Source organism: Salmo salar, chromosome ssa03, assembly GCF_905237065.1.
Source record: "Salmo salar chromosome ssa03, Ssal_v3.1, whole genome shotgun sequence".
NCBI classification, from domain to species: Eukaryota; Metazoa; Chordata; class Actinopteri; order Salmoniformes; family Salmonidae; genus Salmo; species Salmo salar.
The window spans coordinates 101466905-101479404 of NC_059444.1; the positions used below are offsets into that span (position 1 = coordinate 101466905).

The following is a 12500-nucleotide window of genomic DNA, read 5'->3' on the forward strand; positions in this document are numbered from 1 at the left end:
TCACTCCCTACCAGAGTCATCCTTCCTTCCTTCCTCACTCCCTACCAGTCATCCTTCCTTCCTTCCTCACTCCCTACCAGAGTCATCCTTCCTTCCTTTCTCACTCCCTACCAGAGTCATCCTTCCTTCCTTTCTCACTCCCTACCAGAGTCATCCTTCCTTCCTTTCTCACTCCCTACCAGAGTCATCCTTCCTTTCTCACTCCCTACCAGAGTCATCCTTCCTTCCTTTCTCACTCCCTACCAGAGTCATCCTTCCTTCCTTTCTCACTCCCTACCAGAGTCATCCTTCCTTCCTCACTCCCTACCAGAGTCATCCTTCCTTTCTCACTCCCTACCAGAGTCATCCTTCCTTCCTCACTCCCTACCAGAGTCATCCTTCCTTCCTCACTCCCTACCAGAGTCATCCTTCCTTTCTCACTCCCTACCAGAGTCATCCTTCCTTCCTCACTCCCTACCAGTCATCCTTCCTTTCTCACTCCCTACCAGAGTCATCCTTCCTTCCTTTCTCACTCCCTACCAGAGTCATCCTTCCTTTCTCACTCCCTACCAGAGTCATCCTTCCTTCCTCACTCCCTACCAGAGTCATCCTTCCTTTCTCACTCCCTACCAGAGTCATCCTTCCTTCCTCACTCCCTACCAGTCATCCTTCCTTTCTCACTCCCTACCAGAGTCATCCTTCCTTCCTTTCTCACTCCCTACCAGAGTCATCCTTCCTTTCTCACTCCCTACGTCATCCTTCCTTCCTCACTCCCTACCAGAGTCATCCTTCCTTCCTTTCTCACTCCCTACCAGAGTCATCCTTCCTTTCTCACTCCCTACCAGAGTCATCCTTCCTTCCTCACTCCCTACCAGAGTCATCCTTCCTTCCTCACTCCCTACCAGAGTCATCCTTCCTTTCTCACTCCCTACCAGAGTCATCCTTCCTTCCTTTCTCACTCCCTACCAGAGAGTCATCCTTCCTTCCTTTCTCACTCCCTACCAGAGTCATCCTTCCTTCCTCACTCCCTACCAGAGTCATCCTTCCTTCCTCACTCCCTACCAGGAAGTAATCACTGATCTGACTCCTCCCTACCAGAGAGTCATCACTGATCTGACTCCTCCCTACCAGGAAGTAATCACTGATCTGACTCCTCCCTACCAGGAAGTAATCACTGATCTGACTCCTCCCTACCAGAGAGTCATCACTGATCTGACATGATTTGTAACAGAGTTGGATAGAGGGCACTACCCCTATGGGCACAGGTCTATAGTAGTGCACTAAAGCAGATTTTGTGGCACGCGAGTGTCAATCCAAGTCTAACCAGATTGGTCAGATCATTCATTACTAGGAAGGAAAGGAAGGAAGGAAGGGAGGATGCATGTCTACAGCTTAAAAACACAAGCAAAAGGTTCTATTTGTGATTATTTCTATTTGTCCATATTTGTCAATTTGTCCATGAGATCCCGCCAGGCGACTAGTAGTTTGAGCATCCATGTTAGCATTAGCATAATCACTGAGACACAGAGAGAGGAGGGACATCTTACTTACACAACAGGTGACAGGCGTGTGGCCTCAGGCAGGGCAGCGCAGCGCATGGAGTAGCCTAGCATCGGCTAGCTATAGCATAGCTTAGCCATGTAGCTTAGTTGTAGCCTCGGCTAGCTATAGCGTAGCTTAGCCATGTAGCATCGGCTAGCAATAGCATAGCCATGTAGCATCAACTTGCTGTAGCATACTGTAAAACTTCAATTTAAAAAAAAGATGCAATATGCAGAAATTCGGGTCCGCCATTTACTGGTTGCTAAAATTTGACGAGTTCGCCTAATTTCAGTTTGTGTGACAATACAAGCAGTGTAGAGAAATAGCTTTTCAATAAACATATTGTATTTTCAGCTGTTTGAAGCTGGTGTACAAAACCAAAAGTAAAAAAACACATATAGAAATAGCACAAATAGAAAATATCTACCCCATTCAATGAGAATGACAGACATTTATGTGAATTTGGTCAAGTCTCCCCCCAAAAAAGTAAAAAATATTGCATCTTTAAAAGTGGGGAGTTTATTTGCTTAAATCACTGAACACAACAGGTGATAATGAGAGCCAGGCTTCTATTTTACCCAGTTGTCTATTTCCTTAATGAACACAGCTTTCGCTTATTTGGATAGTTAATTGTTTAATTCCAGCATTCACTTCCAGTATTTGAATACATTTCATTTTATTCACTAATGTGTTTTCATCTTAGTTATGCCTCTATTTTGGGAAAAAAAAAAATACTTTTCCTTGACAGAATAATTATTCTCCTCTTTGACTGGGCATTTTCTGCAGTTCTTACTTTCACCATTAGGGGGCGATCAGACAACTTCTAAGGGTCTGTACTCCCAAAGTTGTTGACTGTTTTTGTGCTTCAAGTTAGCAAGCCAACTGCTAGCTGTTTCTTACTGGTGATAAGAACTGATGATCGCCATAATGTTTCTAATCATTATTGAATTATTTAAATGTAACAAATCAAACAAACCTCGTAAACAATTAATTTAGACCCGGCATTTATTTGAAACAGGCGTTTATTTGCTGAAATGTGTGCCGTTGCCCGGTTATTAAAAGGGACAGGCGACTATTTGAGACTTTCTTTAATTTAAGTTTTAGTAGACTGGCTAGCTAGCTGTAGCATAGACTAGCTGTAGCATCAACTAGCTGTAGCATAGACTAGCTGTAGCATCAACTAGCTGTAGCATAGACTAGCTATAGCTAGCCATAGCATCAACTAGCTGTAGGATAGACTAGTTATAGCTAGCCCTAGCATGAACTAGCTGTAGGATAGACTAGCTATAGCTAGCCGTAGCATCAACTAGCTGTAGCATAGACTAGCTATAGCTAGCCGTAGCATCAACTAGCCATAGCATAGACTAGCTATAGCTAACCATACCTTAGCGAGGTAGCATGGCTAAAGGTGGCGCTAGTCCTGGCGGGCTTCAGTGTGTGTCAGCAGCAGCAGTAGCAGAACAAAACAGCACAGGCTGAGAGACATGTAAAAGCATCATGGGTAGGAGAGGGGTCAGGAGTGAGTGGTGAAAGATGAGCAGGTGGCAGCGAACGACAGGAAAGGGTGGAGTTATCTGGAGGTTTAGTAGACAGGAAGAGTATTCTCCAAATATGCCAACGAGCCAATCAAATGTGTGTGTGTGTGTGTGTGTGTGTGTGTGTGAGCGTTAGGAATCTAAAAATCCCTCTGAAACCCACAGGTAACCTTCCTAAATCACTATCCTTGTCCCAAACCTCAACCTTTACCCTAGGCCTCACAATCACAATCACATTTCACCGTCTCCATTGAAGAAAAAAATAGTTCCTGAGTGTGTGTGAGCGTGTGTGTTTTTAATCCACTGTACTCCCTTGTGTGATGCAGAGTAGCCTACAACAACAAAAAAAAAACATTGGCCCTGAAGCACTACAGTGTAGGGAACCTAGTAACCTTGTGCTGTTGGGGCTGTTTGGTCCAACAGAACAAGTAGTGTGTGCAGCGGACAGGCAGACAGGCAGACAGACAGAGAGAGAGAGAGAGACAGACGAAGCGAGAGACAAGGACCACAGTGAGTTTTGGCTTTCTTTACCAAATCAATTTTAAAAACAAAACACTTTTAATAAAAATAAAAGCTTCAGTACCAAAAAACACAACTTTTTTTTTTTTTATAGAAACACACATCCACACATGATCAATGTACAAAACAAAGTCCACAGCAGTCTGAGCAACAAGCCGGGCAAAACCATGACAACCGCATCCGTGACAACCGCAACCGTGACAACCGTTACAAAAATCAAGTCTAAACCAGGAGGCAGCAGCGGCAGGAAGAGGAATGGGACTCTAAAGAGCCTGGGAGTGATGTCACAGCTGTAAGAGCCTCTCTCTCTCTCTGTGGTCAGTATAAAACAGGAAGTGAGGTCAGTGAGGTGAAAACACTCAGAATGATTCAGATCTTACAGTTTTGAGATGACGGGATTCCCTATGACAAAACATCTCTGTCTCAACGTTAACAGAGATGATGTGATTCCCTACAACAAAACATCTCTATCTCAACAGAGATGACATGATTCCCTACAACAAAACATCTCAACGTTTAGTAATAGAGATGACATGATGCCCTACAACAAAACATCTCAACGTTTAGTAACAGAGATTACAAGATTCCCTACAGCAAAACATCTCAACGTTTAGTGAAAAGATCACAGAGGGTGTGGTCAGTAACCAGGGGGTGTGGTCAGTAACCAGAGGGTGTGGTCAGTAACCTTGATCGAAGGAGTCGTCGGAGGAGCTAAGCCCCGCCTCCTGCAGCAGGAGGGATAAGTGCTTCTGTTTCCTCTCCCGAGCCGCCTGATTGGACGAGGAGGGGGACGGTCTCTTCCTGGGCGGGGCTGTGTGGGGTCGCAACCCTGAGAAGGGGTGACAGCCTCCCCGGGGGACATCCTCTTCAGAGTCAGAGTCTGGTGCAGAGAACACAGGGTCAGGACACAACTAACACACACAAACATTAACATGTTAGTCATTTAGCTTCTTAAGGTATAGGGGCAGTATTTTCACAGCCGGATGAAAAACGTACCCAAATTAAACTGGTTACTACTCTGGCCCAGAAACTAGAATATGCATATTATTAGTAGATTTGGATAGAAAACACTGAAGTTTCTAAAACTGTTTGAATGATGTCTGTGAGTATAACAGAACTCATGTGGCAGGCAAAAACCTGAGAAAAATTCAACCAGGAAGTGGAAGATCTGAGTATTGTAGTTCTTTTGAATGCCTATCGAAACTACAGTGTCGGTGGGGTTACGTTGCACTTCCTAAGGCTTCCATTGGCTGTCAAAAGCCTTCAGAAAGTTGTTTCATCCGTCACCTGTATCCGGGCAGAGTATAGGAGCTCAGTCAATCAGTGGACTGCCTGGGGACAAAGGGATTGGATATGCGCGATCCCCGAGAGCGCCTTTCCTTATTTTTCTTCTGGAATGAATACGCTATTGTCCGGTTGGAATATTATCGCAATTTTACGTTAAGAAAACCATAAAGATTGATTTTAAACAACGTTTGACATGCTTCTAAGAACGGTAATGGAACATTTTTACTTTGTCTCATGGAACCGCGCTCGCGCGTAATGCCTTTGGATAGTGCTCTGTACGCACGAACAAAACAGAGGTATTTGGACATAAATATGGATTATTTAGAACAAAAACAACATTTCTTGTGGAAGTAGCAGTCCTGGGAGTGCCTTCTGATGAAGATCCGCAAAGGTAAGAGAATATTTCTAATACTAATTCTGAGTTTAGGTGACCCCAGAACTTGGCGGGTGTCTGTATAGCTTGCTGTGATGGCTGAGCTATGTACTCAGAATATTGAAAAATGTGCTTTCGCCGAAAAGCTATTTTAAAATCTGACACAGCAGTTGCATAAAGGAGTACTGTATCTATAATTCTTTAAATAATTATGTATTTTGTCAACGTTTATGATGAGTATTTTTGTAAATTGATGTGCACATTCACCAAAGTTTTGGTGGGAATACATTTTCTGAACATCACGCGCCAATGTAAAATGCTGTTTTTGGATATAAATATGAACTTGATTGAACAAAACATGCATGTATTGTGTAACATAATGTCCTAGGAGTGTCATCTGATGAAGATCATCAAAGGTTAGTGCTGCATTTAGCTGTGTTTTGGGTTTTTGTGACATATATCCCTGCTTGGAAAATGGCTGTGTGGTAATTTTTGTCTATGTACTCTCCTAACATAATCTAATGTTTTGCTTTCGATGTAAAGCCTTTTTGAAATCGGACAATGTGGTTACATCAAGGAGAAGTGTATCTTTAAAATGGTGTAAAATAGTTGTATGTTTGAGAAATTTGAATTATGAGATATTCTTGTTTTGAATTTGCCGCCCTGATATTTCACTCGCTGTGTCCCGCAGGTGGGACGCTACCGTCCCACGTAGCCCATAGAAGTTAACAGACGTTCTTATCCAGAGAGACAGTTACATTAAGATAGCTAGGTGGACAACCACATATTACAGTAGTTAGTATATTCAGATAGCTAGGTGGACAACCACATATTACAGTAGTTAGTATATTCAGATAGCTAGGTGGACAACCACATATTACAGTAGTTAGTATATTCAGATAGCTAGGTGGACAACCACATATTACAGTAGTTAGTATATTCAGATAGCTAGGACAACCACATATTACAGTAGTTAGTATATTCAGATAGCTAGGTGGACAACCACATATTACAGTAGTTAGTATATTCAGATAGCTAGGTGGACAACCACATATTACAGTAGTTAATACATTCAGATAGCTAGGTGGACAACTACATATTACAGTAGTTAGTATATTCAGATAGCTAGGTGGACAACCACATATTACAGTAGTTAGTATATTCAGATAGCTAGGTAGACAACCACATATTACAGTAGTTAGTATATTCAGATAGCTAGGTGGACAACCACATATTACAGTAGTTAGTATATTCAGATAGCTAGGTGGACAACCACATATTACAGTAGTTAGTATATTCAGATAGCTAGGTGGACAACCACATATTACAGTAGTTAGTATATTCAGATAGCTAGGTGGACAACCACATATTACAGTAGTTAGTATATTCAGATAGCTAGGTGGACAACCACATATTCCAGTACCGTAATTTCCGGACTATAAGCCGCTACTTTTTCCCAGGCTTTGAACCTCGCAGCTTAAACAATGACGCGGCTAATATATGGATTTTTCCCGCTTTCAAATATATATATTTTTTAAAAACACATTCTGTGACGTGCTCAGTTTTTTGGCGGCATGAAGCTTTCATTGGACCAATGAAATTGCCGAACGGGTTAAGGTCAAACAACTTTTTTGTTTACTGTTTAGATTAAATCGAGCGCTCTCAAACTTCCCATCATTCTGATTACGGTAGTCATTTTGTTACCCTCATCATGGCAAAGACACTGAGAAATGCATATGATGCAGCTTTCAAGTTGAAGGCGATTGATCTGGCTGTTGGAAAAGGAAATAGAGCTGCTGCACGGGAGCTTGGTCTGGAGCGATGGCTTTCTTGGTAGGCTACTGTTTACTGCTAATGTTTTATTTTTTGTTACATGCCGTGTTTCATTAAAGCCTATTTATTTTTGTTACAAGCCGTGTTTCGTTAAAGCCTGTGTAAAGTTCATTTGTTTCAATGTACCGGTAGGCACCTGCGGCTTATAGACATGTGCGTCTTATTTTCAAAATATATATTTTTTAATTCAGTGGGTGCGGCTAATATATAGGTGCTCTTAATAGTCCGGAAATTACGGTACACGTGATCGTAAAAAGTTTTGGTTTCGGTCCATCGTGGGTTATCTGTATTTTCTGTACCCTTCTATTGTTCTCTCTTCCCTGACCTTCGTCTTAGCGAGGTATGTTGTCCTTGGCTCTGAAATTGTTCAATATAATGTTACCCAATGTGCTGTTATGCAACAATAGATATAAAGATTTATGTTAACAAGTTATCACCGAGCTCGCTAAACTAGGGTATCTATTGTAACTTGTGAGTACTTGGGACAGTGTTTGAGCGAGTGTCCATGTGCTCGCGCAGGTACCTGAGAGCTGTGACTGCCCCAAGGGCTAAAACATATTGTGTGTTTGTCTCTTCGTGTTCAGGGCAACCAGCAGACCTCAAGTTGTGGCAGTGTCCTCGTTAAAAAGTACACAACGCAGAACGAACCACTCTACAGAAGCACAGAATAGTCTAGAATGTCATTGTATTCTGTAGCGTTAAGATTTCCCTTCAGTGGAACTAAAGGCGCCGGAACCTAAACCATGAAAAACAGCCCCAGACCATTATTCCTCCTCCACCAAACTTTACAGTTGGCACTATGTATTGGGGCAGGTAGCGTTCTCCTGGCATCCGCCAAACACAGATTCATCCGCCGGAACTGCCAGATGGTGAAGCGTGATTCATCACTCCAAGAGAACGCGTTTCCACTGCTCCAGAGTCCAATGGTCGGCAATGCTTTACACCACTCCAGCCGATGCTTAGCATTGCGCATGGTGATCTTAGGCTTGTGTGCGGCTGCTCGGCCACGGAAACCCATTTCATGAAGCTCCTGACTAACAGTTATTGTGCTGACGTTGCTTCCAGAGGCAGAAGAACGTCACACACACACACACACACACACACACACACACACACACACACACACACACACACACACACACACACACACACACACACACACACACACACACACACACACACACACACACACACACACACACACACACACACACACTCTCCGTACTAACAAAGTGTAACTCACTGTAGTCGAAGCTGGAGCGTTGAGAGGAAGAGGAGTGAGGAAGAGGAGGAGAAACCGTCTTCCTCTCACCTCTAATCTTCTCTTTCCCTCCAGACGAGAGGATCCCCCCTCCATCGCTCCTCCCGCTGGGGTCAGAGGTCAGCCGGCGGCTGCTGCTGCTGAGGACGGACAGGGAGAGAGCTCTGTCCAGGTCACAGGCGAGCTGCTCATGGTCACACAGACCGACACGACGAGCCTTAAAGACCTGGTGGAGAGAACACACACCATTACAAACACACACACACCATTACGCACACACACACACCATTACACACACACACACACCATTACACACACACACACACCATTACGCACACACACACACCATTACACACACACACACACCATTACACACACACACACACACACACCATTACAAACACACACACACCATTACACACACACCATTACACACACACACACACACACACCATTACAAACACACACACACACACCATTAAACACACACACACACCCACACACCATTACAAACACACACACACCATTACAAACACACACACACACACACACCATTACAAACACACACACACACCCACACACCATTACAAACACACACACACACCCACACACCATTACAAACACACACACACACACCCACACACCATTACAAACACACACACGAGTTTAAAGGCAGAAGCAAGGCAACTGAATGTATCCTGCCGTCCAATCTCATCGTTGAACGTCGATGTTAAAATGACCACCTGTCGTCTGAATTCCTCCGATCACTTGAAAACAGAATTTATCAAAATATCAACAGGAGAGTGGATGTAGCAATCCCAGTGGATGCCTTAAAGACCTGGTGGACGGCTCCACACCACACCGTACCTCCAGAGAGTGACTGGTGGACGGCTCCACACCACACCGTACCTCCAGAGAGTGACTGGTGGACGGCTCCACACCACACCGTACCTCCAGAGAGTGACTGGTGGACGGCTCCACACCACACCGTACCTCCAGAGAGTGACTGGTGGACGGCTCCACACCACACCGTACCTCCAGAGAGTGACTGGTGGACGGCTCCACACCACACCGTACCTCCAGAGAGTGACTGGTGGACGGCTCCACACCACACCGTACCTCCAGAGAGTGACTGGTGGACGGCTCCACACCACACCGTACCCCCAGAGAGTGACTGGTGGACGGCTCCACACCACACCGTACCTCCAGAGAGTGACTGGTGGACGGCTCCCGATCTTGCCATCTCCTCTTCTCTCCTCCTCTTCCTCCCTCCATCTCATCTTCCTCTCTGGAACAGTGGAATCTCTTCCTCCCTCCATCCCCCACGTCGGAGTACTGCACTGTCCTGCCCAGCCTGACACACACACACACACACACACACACACACACACACACACACACACACACACACACACACGTTAGGAAAACAGTATCACCCTCAATTACAGCTATAAACACAGAGAAATACAGTAGCATCCTGTCCTCAATTACAGCTATAAAACAGAGAAATACAGTAGCATCCTGTCCTCATTCAGTCTGAATTACAGCTATAAACAGAGAGAAATACAGTAGCATCCTGTCCTCAATTACAGCTATAAAACAGAAATACAGTAGCATCCTGTCCTCAATTACAGCTATAAAACAGAGAAATACAGTAGCATCCTGTCCTCAATTACAGCTATAAACAGAGAAATACAGTAGCATCCTGTCCTCAATTACAGCTATAAACAGAGAAATACAGTAGCATCCTGTCCTCAATTACAGCTATAAACAGAGAGAAATACAGTAGCATCCTGTCCTCATTCAGTCTGATTTACAGCTATAAACAGAGAAATACAGTAGCATCCTGTCCTCAATTACAGCTATAAAACAGAGAAATACAGTAGCATCCTGTCCTCGTTCAGTCTGAATTACAGCTATAAACACAGAGAAATACAGTAGCATCCTGTCCTCAATTACAGCTATAAACACACAGAGAAATACAGTAGCATCCCAGCTATAAACACAGAGAAATACAGTAGCATCCTGTCCTCAATTACAGCTATAAACAAGAGAGAAATACAGTAGCATCCTGTCCTCATTCAGTCTGAATCACAGCTATAAACAGAGAAATACAGTAGCATCCTGTCCTTAATTACAGCTATAAAACAGAGAAATACAGTAGCATCCTGTCCTCAATCACAGCTATAAAACAGAGAAATACAGTAGCATCCTGTCCTCGTTCAGTCTGAATTACAGCTATAAACACAGAGAAATACAGTAGCATCCTGTCCTCAATCACAGCTATAAAACAGAGAAATACAGTAGCATCCTGCCCTCAATTACAGCTATAAAACAGAGAAATACAGTAGCATCCTGTCCTCAATTACAGCTATAAACACACAGAGAAATACAGTAGCATCCTGCCCTCAATTACAGCTATAAAACAGAGAAATACAGTAGCATCCTGTCCTCAATTACAGCTATAAACAGAGAAATACAGTAGCATCCTGTCCTCATTCAGTCTGAATTACAGCTATAAACAGAGAAATACAGTAGCATCCTGTCCTTAATTACAGCTATAAACACACAGAGAAATACAGTAGCATCCTGTCCTCATTCAGTCTCAATTACAGCTATAAACAGAGAAATACAGTAGCAGCCTGTCCTCATTGAGTCTCAATTACAGCTATATACAGTTGAAGTCGGAAGTTTACATACACCTTAGCCAAATACATTTAAACTCAGTTTTTCACAATTCCTGACATTTAATCCTTGTAAAAATTCCCTGTCTTAGGTCAGTTAGGATCACCACTTTATTTTAAGAATGTGAAATGCCAGAATAATAGTAGAGAGAATGATTTATTTCAGCTTTTATTTCTTTCATCACATTCCCAGTGGGTCAGAAGTTTACATACACTCAATTAGTATTTGATAGAATTGCCTTTAAATTGTTTAACTTGGGTCAAATGTTTCGGGTAGCCTTCCACAAGCTTCCCACAATAAGTTGGGTGAATTTTGGCCCATTCCTCCTGACAGAGCTGGTGTAACTGAGTCAGGTTTGTAGGCCGTCTTGCTCGCACACAATTTTTTTCACTTCTGCCCAAACATTTTTCTATAGGATTGAGTTCAGGGCTTTGTGATTGCCACTCCAATACCTTGACTTTGTTGTCCTTAAGCCATTTTGCCACAACTTTGGAAGTATTCTGACCCCAAACTTTTGACCGGTGGTGGAAATACACAGAGATATACAGTACCTTCAGAAAGTACTCATATGCTTGGACTTTATATACATTTTGTGTTTCAAACATTTATTAAATATATTATTTTCCTCACCAATCTACACACAATAATACCTACATAATGACAAAATGAAAACATGTTTTTAGAAATAGTTGCAAATTTATTGAAAATGAAAAACAGAAATATCTAATTTACATAAGTATTCACACCACTGAGTCAATACATGTTAGAAACACCTTTGGCAGCGATTACAGCTGTGAGGCTTTCTGGGTAAATGGCTGTGATAGGAGAGAACTGAGGATGGATCAACAACATTGTAGTTACACCACAATACTAACCTAAATGACAGAGTGAAAAGAAGGAAGCCTGTACAGAATATAAATATTCCAAAACATGCATCCTGTTTGCAACAAGGTACTAAAGTAATATTGCAAAAAATGTGGCAAAGCAATACACTTTATGTCATGAATACAAAGTGTTATGTTTGGGGCAAATCCAATACAACAAATTACTGAGTACCACTCTCCATATTTTCAAACATGGTGGTGGCTGCATCATGTTATGGGTATGCCAGTTCTTAACGATGACAAGCATACCCATAACATGATGCAGCCACCACCATGTTTGAAAATATGGAGAGTGTAACTTCGTAAGCATATGTTTTATACTCCTGAACTTATTTAAGTTTTCCATAACAAGAGGGGTTGAAATACTTATTGACTCAAGATATTTCAGCTTTTCCTTTTTTTATTTTTTTATTTTTATTAAAATTTGTCAACATTTCTGAAAAAACATAATTTCCACTTTGAACATAATGTGTGTAGACTCAAGTGACAACATTTCAACTTTAATCAATTTTAAATTCAGGTTGTTACACAACAAAATGTTGGAAAAAAGTCAAAAAGGGAGGGGGGGGAGTGTGAACTTTCTGAAGGTACTGTAGATACAT

The 12500-nt window shown here is 42.6% G+C and overlaps 1 protein-coding gene across 1 annotated transcript in view; it reads right to left on the reverse strand.

The window, feature by feature from the left end:
• The window catches only part of tnrc18 (trinucleotide repeat containing 18), a 94673-nt gene that overhangs the window by 29001 nt on the left and 53172 nt on the right, over positions 1-12500 (reverse strand). Inside the window, 3 exon segments of the mRNA XM_045716093.1 lie at positions 4261-4455; positions 8312-8555; positions 9197-9683. Of these exon segments, the coding sequence (XP_045572049.1) occupies positions 4261-4455; positions 8312-8555; positions 9197-9683 (926 nt within the window).